This window comes from Rutilus rutilus (assembly GCF_951802725.1).
Source record: "Rutilus rutilus genome assembly, chromosome: 16".
NCBI lineage: Eukaryota > Metazoa > Chordata > Actinopteri > Cypriniformes > Leuciscidae > Rutilus > Rutilus rutilus.
Window position 1 is genome coordinate 4,871,017 of NC_140224.1, and position 23,082 is coordinate 4,894,098.

At 41.2% G+C, this 23,082-nt stretch overlaps 1 protein-coding gene across 1 annotated transcript in view; it reads left to right on the top strand.

Moving 5' to 3' along the window:
* Positions 1-23,082, top strand: part of LOC311306186 (integrin alpha-X-like) — a 49,593-nt gene extending 26,511 nt beyond the window's left edge. The window contains exons 13-30 of the mRNA XM_084434450.1: positions 4,586-4,732; positions 4,855-5,055; positions 5,229-5,362; positions 5,445-5,590; positions 5,681-5,829; positions 6,307-6,438; positions 6,532-6,605; positions 6,709-6,850; positions 7,129-7,227; positions 8,487-8,566; positions 8,713-8,799; positions 8,899-8,977; positions 9,159-9,254; positions 9,423-9,509; positions 9,643-9,753; positions 9,852-9,965; positions 22,009-22,119; positions 22,240-23,082. Of these exons, the coding sequence (XP_084290576.1) occupies positions 4,586-4,732; positions 4,855-5,055; positions 5,229-5,362; positions 5,445-5,590; positions 5,681-5,829; positions 6,307-6,438; positions 6,532-6,605; positions 6,709-6,850; positions 7,129-7,227; positions 8,487-8,566; positions 8,713-8,799; positions 8,899-8,977; positions 9,159-9,254; positions 9,423-9,509; positions 9,643-9,753; positions 9,852-9,965; positions 22,009-22,119; positions 22,240-22,323 (2,073 nt within the window). The 3' untranslated portion in view covers positions 22,324-23,082. The remainder of the gene's footprint in view (positions 1-4,585; positions 4,733-4,854; positions 5,056-5,228; positions 5,363-5,444; positions 5,591-5,680; positions 5,830-6,306; positions 6,439-6,531; positions 6,606-6,708; positions 6,851-7,128; positions 7,228-8,486; positions 8,567-8,712; positions 8,800-8,898; positions 8,978-9,158; positions 9,255-9,422; positions 9,510-9,642; positions 9,754-9,851; positions 9,966-22,008; positions 22,120-22,239) is intronic.

Genomic DNA, 23,082 nt, shown 5'->3' on the forward strand with positions numbered 1-23,082 from the left:
ACTCAGTAGCTTCGGGATTTCTTCGCTGTATTCTCGCTTTTTGCTCGCAGGTTTCTCTCTAGAGCTCCCCCCACAGCTTCGGAATAGATATTTGACAACACTGTTGTAAAAACTCTTTGGTGATTCTCAGACACCAGAAGCTAGTAGATCAACAACATCAAAGCAGATGGGATATTCTTTAAAACGTCTTCTTCCTTCGGGTTCGGACAGCGTGAGGGAGCGCAATAATGACAGTATTTGAGCAGATTTCTTTTGGCCGTAAAGCAGTTGTTTACATCGCGAGACCTGATATCACACGAGACTTCCTGCCGCGGCGGCCGGCGGCCGGCGGCCCGCCGTCTCAAAGTTGCAAGTGCGAATTTTCCGCTCACGGGCACCAGGGGGGTGCGAAACAACCACCATTCAACCCGAAATAAGTAATATAACCATTCCAATGACTCCGAAGCTGTTCAGTTAAGGTAAAAAAGTTACTTAGTTCACCTTTAAGAACATCAGCCTGTGGTCTGAGGAGTCTACTGTATCTTTGCAGGGATGTCTGGAGTGTACGGACTGGGATGTTTTTTATGACTCTTGCTCAAGTATAGATGAACTTACAGATGTCACTAGTAACTATATCTCCTTTTGTGAAGAGATGCTTATCCCCCGCAAGACTGTTAAAATATTCCCAAACAATAAGCCATGGTTTACAAATTCCCTCAAAGCACTCATGAACGAGAGATGTAGAGCATTTCATGAGGGTAATCTGGTAAAAAAAAGTTGAACTGCAAAAGGAGAAGTGAGGAAAGCAAAGTAAAATTATAAAATAAAGCTTGAGAAAGAGTTGAGTATGAACAACTTGGGGTCTCTTTGGAAGGGGATGACGCTTATAACTGGAACTAAAGGGTATGAGATCAAGAAAACTCAATTACCTGAGTATGACTCTAGTAGTCAGCTGGCAGAGGACTTAAGTTTTATTTACGATTTGATGTGCCTGATTTTGGTCCAGCGACAGAGTCTATGAAATCTAAAATGAGTTATGGTTGTGCTTATAACTTTTTTGATGAATTGTCTGTAATGAAAGTCTTCAAGGGTTGTAATGTGAGAAAAAGCCCTGGTCCTGATAAAATCGGAGGGCGTTTAATTAAGGTCTGTGCAGAACAATTGGCGCCAGTGTTTTGTAACATCTTTCAAAGATCAATTGCCCTCCAGAGAGTTCCAAAACTTTGGAAGGAAGCTACTATAGTGCCAGTGCCGAAAACCACACATGCTGTAACATTTAATGACCTTAGGGCAATAGCATTAACATCCCTTATAATGAAATGTTTTGAGAAATTTGTAAAAGATGAATTATTAGACAAAACAAAGGATTTGTTAGACCCTCTTCAGTTTGCATATAGAACAAAGCGAGGTGTTGAAGATGCAACAGCAACTCTACTAAACATGGTATTACAGCACCTGGAGGGTAGTAAAACTCATGCTAAGCTCCTATTTATTGACTTCTCATCTGCTTTTAATTCTCTACATCCCCATATTTTAGCAGATAAATTAATTACTAATTTTAGTCTGGATCTTAACTTGGTAGGTTGGGTCTTAGATTTTTTAACTGAACGAACTCAGAGAGTGAGAGTAAACGGTAGTCTTTGAGCCCCCTTGACAACATCCACAGGTTCTCCTCAGGGATGTGTTTTGTATCCTGTATTGTATATCTTATATACAAATGATTGTCTAAGCAAACATAAAAATAGGTACTTCTTAAAATTTGCAGACGACACAGTTATTGTGAGTCTTTTAGAATAGAATGAATAGATTGAGGCATTTATATAGCGCTTTCATATGTACTACTGTACACCCAAAGCGCTTTACAATCATGTCAGGGGATCTCTCCTCAACCACCACCAGTGTGTAGCATCCACTTGGATGATGCGACGGCAGCCACAGTACAACGGCGCCAGTGCGCTCACCACACACCGGATATAGGTGGAGAGGAGAGAGAGTGATAGAGCCAATTCAATGGAAGGGGATTATTAGGAGGCCATGATTGGTAAGGGCCAATGGGTGGAATGTGGCCAGGACGAAGAAGATGAAACGTGCCATGGTCCAGTGGTTGATGATTTCGTGAAGTGGTGTGATGATGCCTGTTTGCAGATTAATGTATCCAAGACAAAAGACATGAGTATTGACTTCAAAATACAAACACATCCTTCCCAAGACACATTTGTTAAGTACAATAAGGTGGAATGTGTGGACAGTTATAAATATCTAGGGACAATTATTGATAAAAGATTGCAGTTTGATTTGAACACAGAGGCCCTGTGTAAAAAGGGACAGCAGTGTCTTTTCTGTCTTAGAAAATTAAGATAATTTAATATAGACAAAACACTGATGGAATTGTTTTACAAGTCTTATATAGAGCCAGTGTTGTCCTTTTCCATTAGCTGCTGGTTTGGAAATCTTAGTGTGAAATACAAAAATGCACTAAATAAATTAGTCAATAACAGTGGGAAGATTATAGGTAAAGAGCAAAGAAGTTTGACAGCTCTGTTTAACAGAAATGTCTTGAGTCGAGCCCATTCTGTGCTTTTAGACAGTGAACACTTCTTATTCCCAGAGTTCTCTATGTTGCCCTCAGGCCGTCGCTACAGACTATACCAAAGATTAGTGCAATCAGACTATTAAATAAGTCTTAAAGGTATTTATTAAGGTCTTTTATATTTTTTATATTTTAGGTACTCTTTGTATTTTTTGTAATTTGTAATATGTGTTGCTATTTATTACCATGATGTACTGTATGTGTCAGTTTGTTGTCTGTTTGCCTGTGCTGCAACCAAATTGCCCAAAGGGGATCTTAATAAAGCTTGACCTTGACCATGACCATTCACTTGGTCTTAAGAGTTTAATGTAAAGGATTTGGTACATTTCCATATATACATATAATGTGAAAGCTGTGTTCCTGCAACAGAATAAATTGTATCTTAATGGTAAAAAGATAAAACAACAGATCCAGTATAATTACTGGAAAATGCATTTTGTCAATTTACAGTAAAAGCCAAATTAACACCATATTAGCTGGAGGACTACACCAACCAGTTCACTGCTAGAGCAAAAGCAAACTCGTTAATTGAAAAGTGACTGGCACAACTTAATTAAACTTTTGTTGTAGCCTTTTTAATTTTTTTGAAGAATCAAAACTAATATTTAAAGGTGCTGTATGTAATTTTACAAACAAAGCATACAAATACAATAATTTGCAGATATTTAGGAAACATGCTGACTTCACATACTCGTTTATTTGAAAAACACTTCTACAGCGAGTCATTTTACTTTGAAATGTGCGTTCCGTGTTGGAATGTCTGTTTTTGTTTTGGTCTGTGTGATCCCGCCCACTGCCAGTTCACCCAATAGTATTTCGACACCCCAGGATGCCAGTTGGCAGGAAACACAGCGTATTGCAGCCTTGGAAGCCAACAAACAAACTGGGTCAGAGATTGCAGATTCTATCCAACCTAAAAAGCCTCGGTATGCATCTAAAAATTTCTATGAACGAGAGCATATTAAAACGTGGATAAATCAACTAATCAACTTACAGTGTCTGTAAATCTGTCATTTGCGCTTGTTCCTGTTGTGTATCCTCAAACTGGCAATCTGCGTGAGTCTTAGGAGGAGGGGACGGGGGAAACAACGATCTCCGATATTATGAATTTGGACTGCAGTACCCATTGCAATCACTAGCTGTCATTCTTACAGACTGCACCTTTAATATGCAAATATTTTGCTACAACTTCCAGGATCTTTAGGGATAGTACATTTGGTAGTGGTAGCAGTGAGCGTTGTAGCCTGATGTCTCAGCATTACATATAAGGGGCTTTCGCACCGGAGGAACCTTTTCATAGCAAACCAGCACTATAGGAACTATCCATGACGTTAGTGTACGCTGATTGGCTGGAAGCACGTGAAACACCGGCACCCGCTATAATAATAATAAAAAAAAGCCTGTGTAAACACACAGATTATATATCTACTTTACAAACTAACTCTACGAACATAGAAACCAGTGATAGATGGACCTCTTAACCTTTACGCTGAGGAGAAAATCCAACACAACTTTGAGGGGACCAAGCGAAGCATGATTATGTATTTCTGCTCAGCTAGCATCACTGGACATCAACCGCACAGCATAGGCTAATAACTTTTCATTACACTCTACTTTTAATGCATAACAGTTCTATCTAATATCGTATTAGACAAGACTGTTAGACAGATCGTAAACTAATGAACATGGAGAATGCGAGCACTGTTTGTTTGTTTGCTAAGGCTCTGGCGTTCTCAGCGCCATCAGAATAAAAGTCACAACAACAAGCACGGCTTACGTCACTTTAGAGTTCCTACTGGCGGTGAGAATGTAACCAGGAAAATGTTCCTAGGGGAGCCATTCGTTCTCGGGGAATCACCCTGGTGGCTGGTACCTAGAACTATCCGGTGCGAAAGCCCCTATACATATACATATAGAACCAATTGTTGATGTAATGAAGTTACAACAAGAAGGCTCGAAACATACAATCAGCAGGGAGTACAGATCATTTTAAAGTTCAAACTTCTCTTTTTTCAGCCTCAGATTGGCTCATATTTTGGAGCTGAGGTGTGTGTGGTGGATTTGAACAGTGACTCCATTACAGACCTACTTTTGGTATCGGCACCAACGTACATAGAGTCTGACCGGGAGGGCTTAGTGTTTGTTTACATCTTCACGCGTCAGGTCAGTGTTTTTTTGGAGATGATTTTTTTTTTTTTTTTTAAGAGTTCATCAAGTAAGATTGAGCAAATGTACATTTGTATGTGTTGAACCCTGTTTCTCCTCTCTCTGTTATATCTCCATAGGCAAACTTAATTTTTTCGGATACACTGGTGGGCATGGCAGGTCAGAGGGGTCGGTTTGGCTCTTCTCTGGCCAGTCCAGCAGATCTGAATGGTGATGGTTTCATGGATGTGCTGGTTGGAGCTCCTTTAGAGGAGGATGGACAGGGCAGCATCTACATCTTTAATGGGAGAGATGGAGGGATCATTTCAAAATACTCACAGGTGAAAAAGATGAGGGTTGGTGGCAGCTTAAAGTGATAGTTCACATAAAAATGAACTCTTGTCATCATTTATTCAGCCTCGTGGTTCACCTTTCTTGCATTAGTTTTCTTTGACTCACTTCATAGACTCTCAATATTTTTGTTAGATGTTTAATTCCTTCTTGAATGAAACAGAGGATTGCTGGATCATCTGTGCGACCAGGTTTGCGGTTCTTTGGGATTTCATTGAGTCAGTCTTCTCTAGACCAGACTCGAGACAACCTTCCTGACATTGCTGTTGGGTCCAAGGGAGCAGTTCTGCTTCTCAGGTCTTTTATAAAGAACTAAAATATATACAAATACAGTGTTTCAGCCATAATCATTCATATGTGTTATATTTGGCTGTTTCAGGTCCAGACCCATCATGCGATTGGAAACCAAAGTAACTTACAGCCCAACCAAAATACCAACCGGTGACCAATCAGACTGTTCAAATCCACTGAAAAACGACCTGACTGTGTGCTTCACCATGAGAAAATACAAACATCGCATACCAGGTTTATTCATAATATAATTACATAATTTTTGTGTTCTTACATCACAAGTACACATATTTTTGGGCTTTTATGATCAAACATGTTTTCTAGGTTTGACTGCAAATATTAATTACACCATAATGCTGGATTCCAAGCGACAGAAATATCGTGCGTACTTCTCTGGAAAAAAACGTCTCCTCGGTGATGTGATGGAGGTTGGGTTGCAGGAAGCATGCAAAAGTCATCCTTTTGTTATAGAAGTAAGCATCAAATGTCATTTTTGTTTCGCATTTATGAGTAGATTTTCAGTGAATCTGATTAATGTATATTTAATGTATAATGTTATAATGTAACTATTATGTGTTTGCATTAAAAAAAATTTCTTCTGCTGGAATTCCGAATAAAAACATTTAAACACCACAAACTATAAATTATAACTTGATTATTTACACAGCAGCAAGACAAATAACAGAATGTTAAACAGTATGTAACGAAATAAAGATGGAATTTATCCATTTATTAACCGATCCAATTTATGATGGAAATAAAGAACCATTAATCTATATATTGTCTACTTAACTGATAAAAACTACAAATGTTGAGTTGAATTTTACATTCAACATTTCAAGAAATATGATGGGGACATTACAAGAATCAAATGCATAACAAGAGTGACCCAAGTTTAATCGTAAAGTGTTTTGTTATTAACATCACTTGTTGATTCTTGTTTCCATAAGGCTTGTTCAGAAGATGCTCTTAATCCATTGGCCAATCAGATAACATTCACATTTGAGGGTCTTGCATTAAAAAGTATGGACAATTTGAGACCAGTACTGCTGCCAACGATAAAGACCACCACAGACCACAATGTAAGAGTTCATCTGTGTTAAGAGCAGAAATTACCTGAACTTTATCACATGTACAATTCATGAATTTTTCTGTGCATTCACTTTGTTTTACAGCTGGATTTTGAGATAAACTGTGGAACTGATAATGTATGTGTTGATGACCTCCGAATGGATTTCAATTTCTCTGGGTGAGCAAACCATTTGCTCTGTTTCTGAAGTGAAGTTAATAATTAATAATTCTGCACCATCTTGATGCTTATGAAAGTATTTACATTTATCTCTTTGATCCAGATCTACAAACATAGAGGTTGGGATAATGCAGGAGCTCAATGTGACAGTGTTTGCAGAGAACAGAGGAGAAAACTCATACAACACTCTCTTCACCCTCAAATACCCCTTTGGACTTTCCTACAGGAGATTCACGTCTAAACAGGTAAACACATATGCTGAAACTGATAATAGGTAATAATGATAAAAATGCTATTTCTAAAGCAAAATAGCTATAAAACACTGAAGATGCAATACATTTTTAAATAAAACTTAAAATTACAAAGCCACATTAAAAATATGGAGTGTTAACGTTTATTTAACAAATATTTTCAAACCATGTAACGAATGTAATGTTAGAAAGATGCATGTTTTTTATATGTATGTATGTTGAGATGATAATATATATATAATATATGTATGATAAATGTTCTGTATGAGCAGGGCAGAGTGGAGTGTGTGTCTCTGGATGCTGAGCGAGGAGTTACACTGGGAGAAACCTCCTGCCAGATCAGTAAACCCATCCTCAAGGGAAACACTCAGGTCAATAATCACACCCCTGACACGGATGTTTGCTCATGTGGAGGAATGCATGTTAATGGTTAAAGCTACACTGTAATATTTTAAGTTGATTTTTAGCAAAAAACACTTTGTTCTTTCAAAATTATACATTCTCATTAATGAGTAATCATTTCAAACAACTAATTAAGTATTCTCGTAAGTGTATAATCTGCCATTTAGAATACATACGAGCGAGTCGCTCGAATGGCAGAAGCCATGTTGTGCATCCATCTTGAAAATACATTAGACAAAGAGGGACATACCTGGAAATGCAAGCTTCGCCTTTCGCATTTTTACACTCAGTGGCACCGTGACGAATGCGAGAGGGAGATTACTCGCGACTGCCGGCATATTTGAAATTATACGGCCACCGTAGGAGTTAAAACGCCCTCGGAATGGGAGGGGCTAGAAAGTAATATTCAGTTGGTAGTCATATACAATTTCACCGCTAGATGGGAGTAAATCCTACACAGTGTAGCTTTAAACTGATAATCATTATTTTGCTAAAAAAATATTAATCACCATTGTTCTCATTTGAGAAATTTCTGTTTACATTTCATGAGAATTATTGCACTTTCATGTAAGCACAAATCAAGAGAACCTCGAGTCATTGACGGGGTTTATTTTATAGTCATGCTTGGATTTATTATAATTAGTCTCTGAGAAGTTTTTCTCACAGATTTAGTCACAGATGGGCAGTATGATACTTCATTCATTAATTCCAGCAGAATATCACAATGGAGATCGCTGAACTCCAACAAACATGTTTGCCTGTATTTTCAGATCATCAGCGCATGGATTTCAAGTTGGGAAGATTAAGTAAAACACATGCTGGATAATTTATAGATTTAAGAGGAAAGCTCTGATTGAGGGATTTAAACTCTTGACATCTGGCAACCCCAAGTATGAAAGTTCTTGGAGGCTTTTTACTGATACAAGATAATGGAAATGTCCCCCCAAAAAATCTGGAAAAAAACCAATGGGCCAATATCACAACAATTATACTTACTTTATCAAGAGAAGCAGAAATCATGATCACGATTAAAATACTATTATTTGTCCAGCTCTACTCGTATTTATATATACATTCATTTACTGACTTGACTAAACTCCAAGTAGTTAAACACTATTTTCCAGAGCGACTTTCATGGGTTACGTTATGTTACGGTGACATATGAATTACAACAACTTTAATTAGTCCAAAATGTTTTCTTATTCTGGCTTTTTCATTCAAATTCTAGGTTGTGTTTGAGATTACATACAGTATTAATAAAGAAAGTTCACTGGGCCAAAATGTGACGTTTACTGCTGCGGTCACGAGGTATGACATGATCTTTGTGTGCTAGAAGTTGTTGAACTCAAAGCGTAAAACACTTTTACTATGAGCTCTATAGGAGGATTCTCATATGATCATTTCATCAGGAACAGATAAATGCTACTAATAAATAAAACCTCCATCTCTCACAGTGGGAATGACAAACACTCAATCGACAGTGAGTTTAACAAACAGAAAACCATTGATGTCAAATATGCCATCTATATTGCCTTGATAAGGTTAGTGCTCTGCTCCACGTTTCTGTATAGAAATAATAATAATAAAAAAAAATGCTATACTGTAATATTGTCATTTTCTTTCTTCATTTTAAATAAAAGGCATGAAAATTCCACCATCCACATTAATTTTACATCAGGGAAAAGGAATCTTATGAAACCGGTCCAGCAGATAATAAAGGTTTCAGTTCAAATTCTCTATCTTAAAGTAGATAATAAAAAGGTTTTGTAGTACACTAAAATCTAATGTTTCAAAAAGGCTGAATGACAGATTTTAACAGTATTTATTTTATCAACAGAAGAAAATGTTAAAATGCCCACCCTGACCATGACTCTTCCTTAATTTTTTTTCTCTCTTTCAGGTTCAAAATGAATTCAGAGAATTAACTTTAAGAGTTTTCATCAGAGTACCAGTGAAACTTGGTGATACTGACATCTGGACTAATTCAAATTTGCAAGTGTGTGAATTTATTTCTTACCTCACAAGTCATACAGGTATACTGATTAATTTAATTAAATAATTTCTGTATGATGTAGGGAAGAAAAACGGCATCCCATCCTTCACCCATAATTTTTTAGAAAGTTGTTTTAAAATGTCACCAAGAAATGTCACTTTCTTTTTAAAGATACCTGGCTGTGACAGCGTGAACATGACGAAGCCTGTTTTCACCAATTTTGCGTTGTTGGACATTATTAAAAATCATCGTTTGGTGGTGAGGACACTTTTTAAATTTAGTTTTGTTTTACCTCATTTGTTTTCCACAATTTATTTGATTTATCTGTTGTATATGTTAAACATACATTAATTAATCTCTCTCTCTCTCTCTCTGTGTGTGTGTGTGTTAGAACTGCTCTGTGGCGGTGTGTGCCTTGTTCAGCTGTGATGTCACTCTCACAAAGAATGAAAGGAAACTCTATAATATATTTGGCAATGTGAGCTCTGGATGGATTGAGCAGGTATCTGACTTTTAAAGCAAATTCATATCACAGAACAGACCATATATAGTCATAACTTTTTGATCATGTCTTATTGTCATGATCTTTGTCTCTCTTAGACTGGACTCAAGGCTGCAGTTTTTGAGTTGGTCAGTTCAGCGTCTCTGGATTATGACAAGAGCAAATACGTTTTCTTTTCCTCTGATTCTCTACACACTGCACCGTCTGTCCAGGTGATTCAGTGATCGTTCATGTCAAGTCTAATGACTGTAAAAAGAGCTCTCAAAACAGTGCTCTAGTTTGAGGGAATCTATAACGGCAGTCTACTGTTTATAGTTTATGATTTGTTGATTTATGATTTATTCTTTCTTTTTTTCAGACAACATACTTTTCTCTTTTTGCTTCTTGCAAATATATTGACAATTGCACTAACAACATTCTTTCACACAGATCTACTTCCTGTGCAAATACCACAGAGTCAAAAGTGCTAACACCACTGTTCAAGAGTCTGGGGTCTGAAAGAATATGTTTTTGAAAGTCTCTTCTGCTCACCAAGACTTCATTTATTTGACCAAATATACAGTAAACAGAGTAATTTTGTGAAATATTATTACAATTTTAAATAACAGTTTTCTATTTTATTAGATTAGATTAGATTAGATTAGATTAGATTAGATTAGATTAGATTAGATTCAACTTTATTGTCATTACACAAGTACAGGTACAAGGCAACGAAATGCAGTTTAGGTCTAACCAGAAGTGCAATAGCAGCAAGTGCAGGATATACAGTGGTTCCATAAGTGCAGAACATGGATATGTACTGAATAAATATAGAGTTGAATACTATTATAAACAAAAATTTACAGATAGATTGTCCTATGAATATAATATACAGATAACTATTACTGTGAACAGAGTTTACAGCTAGATATGTACTGAATATAATAATATACAGATGGCTATTACTATAAACAGAATGTTTACAGATAGATATGTACTGAATATAATATACAGATGGCTGTTACTATAAACAGAATTTTACAGATAGATATGTACTATGAATATATATACAGATGGCTGTTACTATAAACAGAATGTGAGCATAATATACAGATGGCTATTACTATAAACAGAATTTAACAAATAGATATATGTATAAGTTAGGCTAATGAGCAGTATAACAATGGATTTAAAGTAGTGCAAATAAAGTTTGGACAGAAGCTATCCGAGTGAAAGTGCAGTGGAAAGTAATTGCATATTACAGTTAAGGTACGATATTGCAATGTATATATAAACAGTCGGTACTGTAAATAAACAGTCGGCAGTGCAAATTGAGCATATTCCAGTCAAGGTAGTAGTGCAAGATGCATATGTAAACAGTTGTTACTGTAATAACAGTCAGCAGTGCAAATGAACATTATAGTATTGCAAATAACAAAATGGAGGCAGGTGTGAGGAGGGAGAGGAGAGTCAATCAGTATATGAGGGGAGTGGGATCAATGAGGGTTAGAGTTTAATAAAGAGACAGCTCTGGGGAAAAAACTGTTCTTTAGTCTGCTGGTCCTGGTCCGGAGGCACCTGAAACGCCTGCCGGAGGGCAGGAGAGAAAACAGTCTGTGGGCTGGGTGAGAGGAGTCCTTAAGGATGCTGCGAGCTCGATGCAGACAGCGTTTCCTCTGGATGTGCTCGATGGCAGGTAGTGGAGTCCCAGTGATGCGCTGGGCGGTTTTCACCACCCGCTGCAGTGCCTTGCGCTCTGCAACAGAACAGCTCCCATACCACACTGTAGCACAGTTGGTCAGGATGCTTTCTATTGCACAGCGATAGAAGTTCACCAGGATAGTGGAGGAAAGCTGATTCTTCCTCAGTGTCCTCAGGAAGAAAAGGCGCTGGTGAGCCTTCTTGACCAGGCTGGAGGTGTTGGTTGTCCAGGTCATGTCCGCCGAGATGTGGGTCCCCAGGAACTTGAAACTGGAGACACGCTCAACAGCCATTCCATTGATGTGGATGGTGTCGTGTGTGCCTCTTGACACTTTCCTGAAGTCCACGATGAGCTCCTTCGTTTTGGTGGTGTTGAGGAGCTGGTTATTTTCGGTGCACCATGTGGCCAGGTGCTTGATCTCCTCCCTATAGGCAGTCTCATCGTTGTTGCTGATGAGACCAATCACCGTAGTGTCGTCCGCAAACTTGACGATGGAATTAGATCCGTACACAGGCTTGCAGTCGGAGGTGAAGAGGGAGTAGAGGAACGGGCTTAGCACACAGCCCTGTGGTACACCAGTGTTGAGTGTGATGGATGTGGAGCAGTTGGAGCCTGATCGAACATTCTGGGGTCTGTTGGTCAAGAAGTCCAAAATCCAGTTGCACATGGAGGTGTTGAAGCCCAGGTCTCCAAGTTTGGCTATTAACTTAGTTGGGATGACAGTGTTGAATGCTGAGCTGAAGTCAACAAACAGCATGCGTGCATAAGTGTTCTTATTGTCCAGATGTGTGAGCACAGAGTGCAGTGCCATGGAGACTGCATCCTCTGTGCTCCTATTGCTACGGTAGGCAAACTGGTGTGAGTCCAATGTGGATGGTAGAGAGTCTTTTAGGTGTGCCAGGACCAGCCGCTCAAAGCACTTCATTACGATGGGTGTGAGTGCTACAGGGCGGTAGTCATTAAGGCACTTCGGGCTGGAGTGTTTTGGCACTGGCACAATGGAAGTGCATTTAAAGCATGTTGGTACAGCTGCTTGGGCAAGAGACAGGTTGAAAATGTCTGTAAAAACCCCAGCGAGCTGCTCCGCACATGCCCTGAGTACGCGTCCAGGGATGTTGTCTGGTCCAGCAGCCTTGTGCGCGCTGATCCTGCTCAGTGCATTGCAGACATCTGTGGAGGAGAGTGTGATCGGTGGGTGGTCAGCTGAGGATTTGAGCTTGGTGGCAGTTTCTCTGTTGTCTCTTTCAAAGCGAGCATAGAAGTCATTTAGCTCGTTCAGGAAGTTGACATCAGTGGCTGCGGGGGTGGAGTGAGAGGGTTTGTAGTCACTGATGGCCTGAATGCCCTGCCACATGCGTCGAGGGTCAGCGTTGGAAAAGTGTCCCTCTATCTTAAGCTTGTAGCAGTGCTTGGCCTCTTTGATGCCCCTTTTCAGATTTGCTCTGGATGTGCTATAGGCTTGTGCATCTCCTGATCTGAAGGCAGTATTGCGTGTCTTCAATAGGAGTCGCACTTCCCTGTTCATCCATGGCTTCTGATTTGGGTATGTGGTGATCTGCTTCTGGGTTGTAACACTGTCAATGGTGGTATTAATATAATCCAGTACAGAGGAGGTGTAGCAGTCAATGTCCGTGTGAGAGCCACTGGTGGCTTGAGAAGCAAACATACTCCAGTCTGTGTGTAGAAACCTTTCCTGGAGTGAGAAATCTGCCCCCGCAGGCCACACCTTGATGGTCTTCACTGATGGCTTCACGCGATTGATCAGAGGTGCATATTTGGGGGTGAGGAACAAAGAAAGGTGATCTGACTGTCCCAAGTGGGGGAGGGGTGTCGCGACGTAAGCTTCAGCCATGTTTGTGTAAACATGGTCTAAGGTTTTGTTTCCTCTGGTGTGACAGGAAACATGCTGGTGAAATTTCGGTAGCACTGACTTTAAGTTTGAATGATTAAAATCACCCGCAACAATAAACGCAGCTTCCGGGTGAGCGGTCTGTTGTTTACTGATGGCTGCGTGAAGTTCTTTCATAGCAAACTTGGCATCAGCATCCGGGGGAATATAGGCTGCAGTTATAATAGTGGAAGTGAACTCCCGCGGTAGATAAAACGGTCTACATTTAACCATGAGAAACTCAAGGTTAGCTGAACAATGTCTCCCAACAATAGCAGAGTTTGTGCACCAAGCTTTGTTAATGTAAATGCACAATCCACCACCTCTGGTCTTACCGGAGCCATCTAATGTTCTATCCGCCCGGAATGTATGGCGTCCCGCTAGCTCAATAGCGTTGTCCGGTATTCCGCTGTTTAACCATGTTTCCGTGAAAATTAGAACATTACAGTTCAAAAGTCTCTTGCTGTATGTGATGTTGAGTCGAATCTCCTCCATTTTGTTCAACAGCGACCGTACATTGGCAAGGAAAATGCTGGGTAAAGAGAGCCGGTGTGGTGTTAGCTTTAGCTTAGCTCTTAGTCCTCCGCGCTTCCCCCGCCTTTGTTTACGATCTCGCCGGCGCCTGCGAGCACTTCCGCCCGGCCGGGCAGAGTGCATAGCCTCGGGTGATCTGGCGATCTCAGGAAGGAGTCGAAGGTTGTCCATAAAACTGTCGGAAATTCGCAAACCAATATCCAAAAGCTCACCTTGGGTGTACGATGTTAAGGCACAACTGTTCTGGACGAACAGACCCGAAATGAGCAAGAAAAATACTGCTAAATTACAGAATCTGGAGAGACCGCGAGCCTCGCGATGTACTCGCGCCGCCATCTTGGATCTTTTCCAATTTTATATTTTATTATATTTTAAAATAAAATTAATTCCTGTGACGCAAGGTTATTATAGTTTTGCTTTTTTAAATTAGTGTTTATTTTAAAGGGGTCATATAATGCATAATAATTTATATAATTTTTGTACAAGCTAATATGATTCTTTAGGGTCTAAATTAAAAGTTTGTAATATACTTTAATTAAAAATTCTCATTAGTATTGTAAGAAAACACTCATTTTACCTGGTCAAAAATAGCTCTGTTTTCAGGACGCCGTTTAAGTGCATGCGTCTTTAAATGATAATGAGCTTTGCTCACCCCGCCCCTCTGTTCTGTGCGTACACCGTTTGAAATAATAACACAATAACCATAACGCGTTGTTCGTTATAAACGTGGGATTATGAATTATATTGAGAACGTCGTACATAGAAAACATGCCGTAATGTACCTGAGTGTAAAAATAGCCGCATTCATCGTGAAGCGTGCTAGCGATTTGCAAAGATTAATATAAATATTAATATAAAGGTTAATAAAACGTTACACTCACTTCTTCTTCTGGAGGTGCAGCAGGAACACGAATAGTTGGTACCGATCCTTTTTTCAGGAGCAGCTTCTTAGCAAAACAAGCTTTATACTGACCCTCGTATGTAAAGCAGTCTGGTGTGTGAAATGATTCGCGCAAACATGAAAGCAGTGACGTTGATCGTGGGGAATATTCCCTTCGAAAACAAAACACAGCCACTGCAGCTTCAGCGGTTCGGATTTAGGAACATCAAAATGACTGCTGTGTTCCTTATTACACCCAACAAGAGAACACCACAATCTCTTAGACGCCATTCTGCTCATAGACAGTGCTCCAGCGTATCAACAATGACGCGCGGACTATGATGACAGACAGCTCGCTCACGAGCGAGGGCGGGTCTGTGTTGAAACGCTGCTGTCAATCAACAATCGTGGGAGGGGCGTCCGACCGTGTGACGTCACTAGGTCGAACGGCTTGATTTGAGAGATTGGAAAACATATAAGGAGATAAAAAAAAAAAAAATACTGGATGGATTTTTATCATTTTATGATGGTTGTGTACAGGCACTGCCAACACACATTTCAGTACAATCAACTTGTAAAAGTGCATGTACCATTATATGACCCCTTTAATATCTTTTCAATTTTGCTTTAAATTTCAGTTTAGTTTTAGTTAGTTTCATTAATTGTATTGTTAGTTTTAGTTTAGTTTTTATTTTGCAAACACATTTCCATTTAGTTTTTATTTTATTTAGTTTCAGTTTTAGTTTTTGTAATTATAGTTTAGCAGAGCTAACAGAACGTACTTGGTTACTTACGTAACCTCGGTTCCCTTAGAGGTAAGGGAACGAGTACTGCGTTGCAAACGCTGTGGGAAAACTCCTTTTCTCGAGAATATTGAAGCCTTTATTTTAAAAAGCATCATAGCTCGAGCGAGCTGATTGGCTGTGCTGCGGCAACTGCACGAACCTATGGCAAGTGAGCAGGAGTGCGCGATCCAATGGGAGCGCTTGGCGCCCTGCCAGACTCGAGCGCGCCAAAATGGACGCGGCAGGAGAGTATAAATTCAGAGAAAACTCGCCATATGACAGGTCTATATCGACTGAAGCGAAACACCTGATATGAGCGAAATAGCACGGCAAGGCAACGCAGTACTCGTTCCCTTATCTCTAAGGGAACCGAGGTTACGTAAGTAACCAAGTACGTTCCCTTACGAGAACGTTCTCTCGTACTGCGTTGCAAACGCTGTGGGAACCCAATTTAAAACGCCGTGCTATTCGCCTATGACTACTCTGAGAATCCGGGGAGCCCCGGGACTATAACAGAGTAGTCTGAATATCACAGACCAGAACGTCGGGTCTAAAATGATATGCAAGTATAAAGTGAAGCACAAAGGCCACTCAGAAATATGTATAGGGCTGGGTCGAAAGAGCCAGGGACCTAGTATATTATTCCCACATAGAATTGTGAAGTCACAACAGTGTGTCTGAGTTATACACTGGCCTGGGTCCATAGAGCCAGGGCCTAGATGGAGAGAACTCGTGCCTGCAGAGCAGGGACCTCTAGGTTATAAAACCTTGCAAATGTGAACAGAGCGGACCAGCCGGCCGCCGCACAAATGTCTTCGATAGGGACTCCACTGGACCATGCCCAAGAGGAAGCCATGCCTCTTGTGGAGTGAGCTCTTACACCTATGGGACACAGGAGGCCCAGTGAGGTGTATGCCAGAGCAATAGCATCCACTATCCATCTGGATAGCGTGAGTTTCGAGACCGGCAGCCCTTTGGTGCGGCCCCCAAAACAGACAAAGAGCTGTTCAGACTGTCTGAAAGAGGCCGAACGCTCCAAAAATATTCTCAGAGCTCTGACGGGGCAGAGCGTGTGAGCATCACTATCTTTTCCCGAAACTGGGAGAGCTGATAGAGAGATAACCTGGGCTCTGAACGGTGTTGAGAGCACCTTTGGTACATATCCGTGTCTTGGCTTAAGGAAGACTTTTGAGTCATTAGGTCCAAACTCAAGACAGGAAGCGCTCGTGGAGAGCGCTTGTAAGTCCCCCACTCTTTTTACTGACGCCAGTGCCAACAGCAGAGCGGTTTTAAGAGAGAGGGGTCTTAGATCAGCCGACTGAAGTGGCTCAAAGGGGGGTCCCTTAAGAGCCCGTAGAACCAGAGAAAGGTCCCAAGCCGGCACTGAAGGTGTCCGAGGCGGGTTAAGCCTTCTGGCTCCTTTAAGGAAGCGAACTATGAGGTCGCTTTTACCTAAAGAAGAGCCGGCCACCTGCACGTGGAAGGCTGCGATAGCTGCCACATACACTTCAGCATATACGCATCACATACGCGTCCAGCAGCTCTTGGAGAAAGTAAAGTACCGTTGGTACTTCGCAAGTGTGTGGGTCGAGGTTCCAAGCTAAACATCAGCTGGAGAACACTGACCATTTAAGGTGGTAGAGGCGCCTAGTAGACGGAGCTCTAGCCTCCATGATGGTATTCAGGACACCTTCTGGGAGGTCCTGGGGTACCCGTTGAGTGGCCATGCATGGAGGGCCCACAAGTTGAGACGGGGGTGCCAGATAGTCCTGTTTGCCTGCGCAAGGAAGTCGCTCCTCAGCGGGATTGGCCACGGAGCTATCACAGACAGCTGCATTAGCTCTGGGAACCAAATCTGGGTTCGCCAGAGGGGGGGCTACAAGGAGGACTGCGCAATCCGTGTTCCTGATCCGTTCGATGACCTGGGGGAGCATAGAGACCGGGGGAAACGCATAAAGGGGGAGGCTGGGCCACTAGTGGGCCAGCGCATCCCTGCTCTTTGAAAAGAAGATTGGGCAGTGACAGTTGTCTTCTGAGGCGAAGAGGTCTACTTGTGCCTTCCCGAAGACCTCCCATAACAGGAGAACCGTCTGGGGGTGGAGTGACCATTCTTCTGGGGGAACATTGCCCCGAGAAAGCATGTCTGCTCCTATGTTCATCGTGCCCGGCACGTGAGCTGCCCTGAGTGAGCGCAGGTTGGTTTGAGCCCATAGCAGTAGCTGTGTGGCTATGGCGAACAGGTTGCGGGACCTGAGGCTGCCCTGGCGATTTATGTAGGAGACCACTGACATGTTGTCCATGCGGACCAAGATGTGGTGTCCCGCCAGATATGGGAGGAAGTTTTTTTAGGGCTAGAAAAACCGCTCTCATCTCGAGGCAGTTGATGTGTAGGCGTTTCTCCGAGCTCGCCCAGAGGCCGGAAGCAGGCCTGCCCTCGTACAGGGCTCCCCAACTGGAGTTGGAAGCATCTGTTGAAATGACCCTCCTCTCTGAGACCAAACCCATGCTCACACCCTGCTGGTACCAGCTGGTGTTTTTCCAGGGGTCCAGAGCTTTGATACAGTGCTGGTCCACCCTGATATTCACGAAGCCTGAGCGCCATGCATGGGGTGGTACTTGAGGTGCTAGCCACAGCTGAAGAGGACGCATACGCAGTAGGCCTAGTTGGAGTACTGATGATGCTGAAGCCATAAGGCCCAAGATCCTCTGAAACGTTCGGAGGGGTACATAGGAGCCCTCTTTGAACGACGCGGCGAGCCGCTGAATTGATAGAGCCCAGTCCATGGTGGGCCATGCTCACATAAGTACGGAGTCGAGAACTGTTCCCAGGAACGTGATACGTTGGCTGGGGGACAGTATACACTTGGAAAAGTTTACCCTGAGCCTGAGACATTCTAGATGGCTGAGGAGCAAGGTTTTGTGAGTATGGGACTCCGCCTCTGACTGAGTCAGTATGAGCCAGTCGTCGAGGTAGTTCAGAATGCGCATTCCCCGCTGTCTCAGGGGGGAGAGAGCTGCAACCATGCACTTTGTGAATGTACGAGGCGCTAGCGCCAGTCCAAATGGTAGGACTGTGTATTGATATGTCTGCCCCTCGAAGGCGAATCTCAAGAATGGCCTGTGGTGGGGGTTCACTTGGATGTGAAAGTAAGATCCACTGAAAAGAACCAGTCTCCTGGGCGAATTTGCGCTAGGATGTGTCTGGTTGTAAGCATTCTGAATGGCCGTGTCATGTGGGCCTCAGATGTCTGAGATCTAAAATGGGTCTCAAGCCGCCGTCTTTCTTCGGAACGAGAAAATAACGGCTGTAAAACCCCGACTCGCTTTGTGACGCGGGGACTATATCGATAGCCCCTTTCGCCAGCAGACATGATACTTCGGTGCGGAGGACATGAGCTATGGCGCTCCTTACCGAGGTTTGGATAACAGCGCGAAAGCACGGTGGTCTGTGGGCAAACTATAGCGAGTAGCCGCACTTTGTAATGTTCATTATCCATTCTGAAACTCCGGGGATGGCCTGCCAAGCCAGAGCCCGATGAGCCAGAGGTAAGATCATATCTGACGGTGGAACGCCCAGACTCGGGGGCCCGAACCGACATGGGTTTATGTGAGAAATTTTGCTCGATTTGTGCTTTTTGTGGGTCGCTGTTAAAACAGCGTTTGGGTGCAGGGGTGCGTGACAGATGACGGGCCCATGTTCTGCATTTAATACTGCTCCAGCCACCTGAGCTGAAGAGGGGGCTGTGAGAAGCACTTGAGCGGTCTTCGGGGCTGGTCGGGCCGTGGCGGGACATAGACCCCTCTTTTTGGGCTCGTGGTCGAGCGTGAGCTTCAGCCGGGGGCCCTGGCGTTTAGGGAATGGGTACTGTTTCGCTGGCTTCAGACGCTGGCTGGTCTCAGCCGCTGGGCCGGGCCGATGAACCTGCGGTGCCGTCTTATCTGGCTGCGGCGTGCTCTTGGGGCGCCGTGAAGCCGAACTGGAGCGTTTCGGGAGGAAGTGCTTCATAGCACTGGAAGCCTTCTGAGCTTCAGTGAAGCGCTCTGCGAAGCCGCTGACTGATGGGCAGAAGAGTGTGTCTGTTTTTGTATGCGCGCGCTTGTGTGTGTGTGTGTGTGTGTGTGTCGTGTCCTGATATTCCATACATTGCGGGGAAATGTCTCCACGTGGATAATAGTATTATTAGCCTTCATGAAAACATGACATCTCAACCATACAGTAGTAGTACATTAAAGTTTTTTTTGTGCTTGACGAACTTGTTTTGCTGTTGCACCCGCGTCTCGCACATGAAACGGCATTCTAAAAATGCTGCGCTCAAGTTAAAAGAAGTCCAAATTGCGTCTCATTACCTTTGTTATTTCCCATTCCACTGCAACAGACGCATCCTTTATGAACAGCCGCTTAGCACTAGCGATATGGGCCCGGTTCCCCAAAACGTTCTTATCGCTAAGTAGTTCTTAACCTATTCCTTAACCTCTCTCTTAACGTTATGGCATAATTCCCGACACGTTCGTACGCTAAGTATATCTTCTGTAAGTCACACTTTCGTAAGGTTGGTCTGGACCACTCTTAGCTTTACCTTATCACTGTTGCAGGTCTATACGAATATAATTCTGAAGTTTTAATACACCCAGACAGTATTCAGTTAAGCTAATTCAAGTGTTTTCATGCAAAGAATCAAATTGTCATTACACTGATTGTTGTTAGATTTTTAATTATATTATTATACAATATTGTTAATTTAATTAAAAAGCGCTTTTAAAGGCCAGTGAAAGCATAGGCTACTGTCAGTTAAGTCCTATTCGGACGCTAATATTGTTTCTCATGGGCTTGTATGGTATTTTAAACATTTACAGGAGTGAGTCGGTGATTTTAGTGCCGTCCGAATCCATAATATCAGTGTTTTTTCTCACCCAACCCGCGTAAAATTTACCCAAATTAGTACCTACTGTTTTTTGACAAACAGGTCGTGTGGTAATTTAATTGCCGTCTGAATCCATATCTCTGAGTTTACAAGAAGAGATTCAAAATCCACTGTTTAAACCCTTTTTGATCACTGCCGAGCACCGAGATGTAGGCCTACACTTTTATTACTGAAATGCTGGAAAGTATTTCCAAGAACAATATTTCATCGCAGCTCCACCTCAGCGAACAAAAATGGGAAAGAGAAGAAAGCACGTACAAATTAGAAATGGTCATTATGGCAGCAATATATGATACAATTTAAAAATATGTAGGCTAGGCTATTATAGGCTATTATAGTTTGGATTATTTTTTATAATATCCATGAGTCCTAATAAATGCAATTTCAACTATTTCTGAAGTGCTTCTTTTATAAAGAACACCGCTTTCTCACATAAACAGCCCCTGCACGAGAGAATAATTGATTCTCGAGCCATCGATATCAGCCAATTCAGCAGCATCGCCACGGACAGCACCGGGTAACGTCGCACGTAAGAAGGTATATCTTAAGCAGCTTCCTAAGGTATGGTTCGGGGAACACACTTAGGAACATAAACAACTTTGGTGAGATATATCTTTCGAGTCTTCTTAGCGCGCTAAGAGTGAGCGTTATCGGGGAACCGGGCCATGGTCTTTCATTGAGCGCGTTACAGGACAGCGGTTAATCGCCTCAGCAACTTCACGTGCGTGAAGTGCCAAATCAGGCATTTCCTTAGACAGCCACAGGTCATATTTTCCACCAAAGTAAAGAGCTTATTAATTACGAAAACGATTATTTATTTTTGCTAATTATTATTTTATTTCAGTTAGTTTTCAGTAACTGCTGTTAGTTTCGTTTAGTTTTTCATTTATAATGAATTTTTAATTTTATATCAGTTTACGAAAATGTTTTTTGACAAATAGTTTTAGTCTTAGTTTCAGTTTTCGTTTACGAAAATAACCTTGCTGTGACGTCAAAGCTGAATTTTCAGCATCATTACTCCAGTCTTCAGAGGCAAATCATTTTAATTTGCTGATTTTCTGCTTAAGATTTCTTATTATTATCAGTTGAAAACATTTGTGCCACTGCATGTTTTTCAGAAATCTTTGACGAATAGAAAGTTCAAAAGAACAGAATTTATTTGAAATAGAAATCTTTATAGAATAAAAATAAAATAGAATTTTATAGAATAAAATATTCTATTTTCTGTCAGTTTTGATCAATTTAATGCATCCTTGCTGAATAAAAGTAAAAATTACTTAAAAAAAACATCTTACTGACCCCAAACTTTTTAATGGTAGTACATAGCATTATAAAACGAATTACAACAACAGCACAAGAGACAGGGATGTGGATCATAAACACTAGAACCGATGCATTATAACAAAAGAATGTACATAGTAAACAATCATGTCGTCAAATTATAATGTCTCTATTGTTGGACATGGAACATCTGTGTAGGAGGAAGGAGGGGGACTTCCTGTTACACTGAGATCACTTCTGACTGCATTTTAAAATTCACTTGTTCACATTTTTCCACTTTGTAGATTAACACTCAAGTGGAGGTGTATGAGGAGGTGAACCTGACCAAAGAGATCATTGGAGGAGTAATAGGAGGACTGCTGCTACTGGCTCTCATCACAGCGGCACTCTATAAAGTATATCACCATCATAACATCAGTTTCAATCGCTGGCACTTTCACCTGTCTACACAATCTATATGTTTAAATGCTTACAGCATGTACAGTTTATTACAGCATATTTTCTCCCTTTACAAGGCTGGGTTCTTCAAAAGCCAGTACAAGCAGATGCTGCAGGAGGCACAGGGCGATGCTGGAGGAGAGCCAAACATGACACAATAATGTACACTCAAACAGTTAGAAGATACAAGTACTGATGTGTTTTGTGGGCTTGAGAATGAAACATGAATTTAACACCTCAGTGTAGCAAAATATTCCAGCCTTATTCAGACAACTTAATTAGAATAAAAAGTGGACAATTTTTTACTTATTTCATATCACTACTCATTATCTTATCAGTGAGTGCAACGAGTTACCACAATGAAAGTATTTATAGCATCTCAAATATTTAACTTTCTTCTTTGCTATGAAAAAAGTCTGAATTGAGAATTAAGTCCAGTTCTGAGAAAAAATTGTCAGCTCATAATTTGGAGATTTTCTTGCAATTGCGAGTTTATCTTACAATTCTGAGAAAAAAGTCAAAATTGCGAGTTATAAAGTCCAGTTCTGAAAAAAAAAGTCAGTTCACAATTCTGAGACAAGTTTGCAACTGCGAGTTTATATCCCAGAATCGCTATTCAGACTTTGTAACTTTAATTGTGAGCTTTTATGTCACAATTTTAAAGATATAAACTCGCAGTTGCAAAGAAAAAAGTCAGAATTGTGAGAGAAAAAGTCGCAATTGCCTTTTGTTACTTTTTATTCTGTTTTCTTATCACATTTCTACAGATTTTGAAAATGTTTAATTCTTTCTGCTTTATAATAATATATTGTTTATTTAGCTTTTTTTTTTTTGCAATATTGGCATATTTAAAGTGGCACTTAGTGTTGGTAAGGAAACCAACAAAAGCCAAAATTAAATAATTTTGCCATTATCCATTA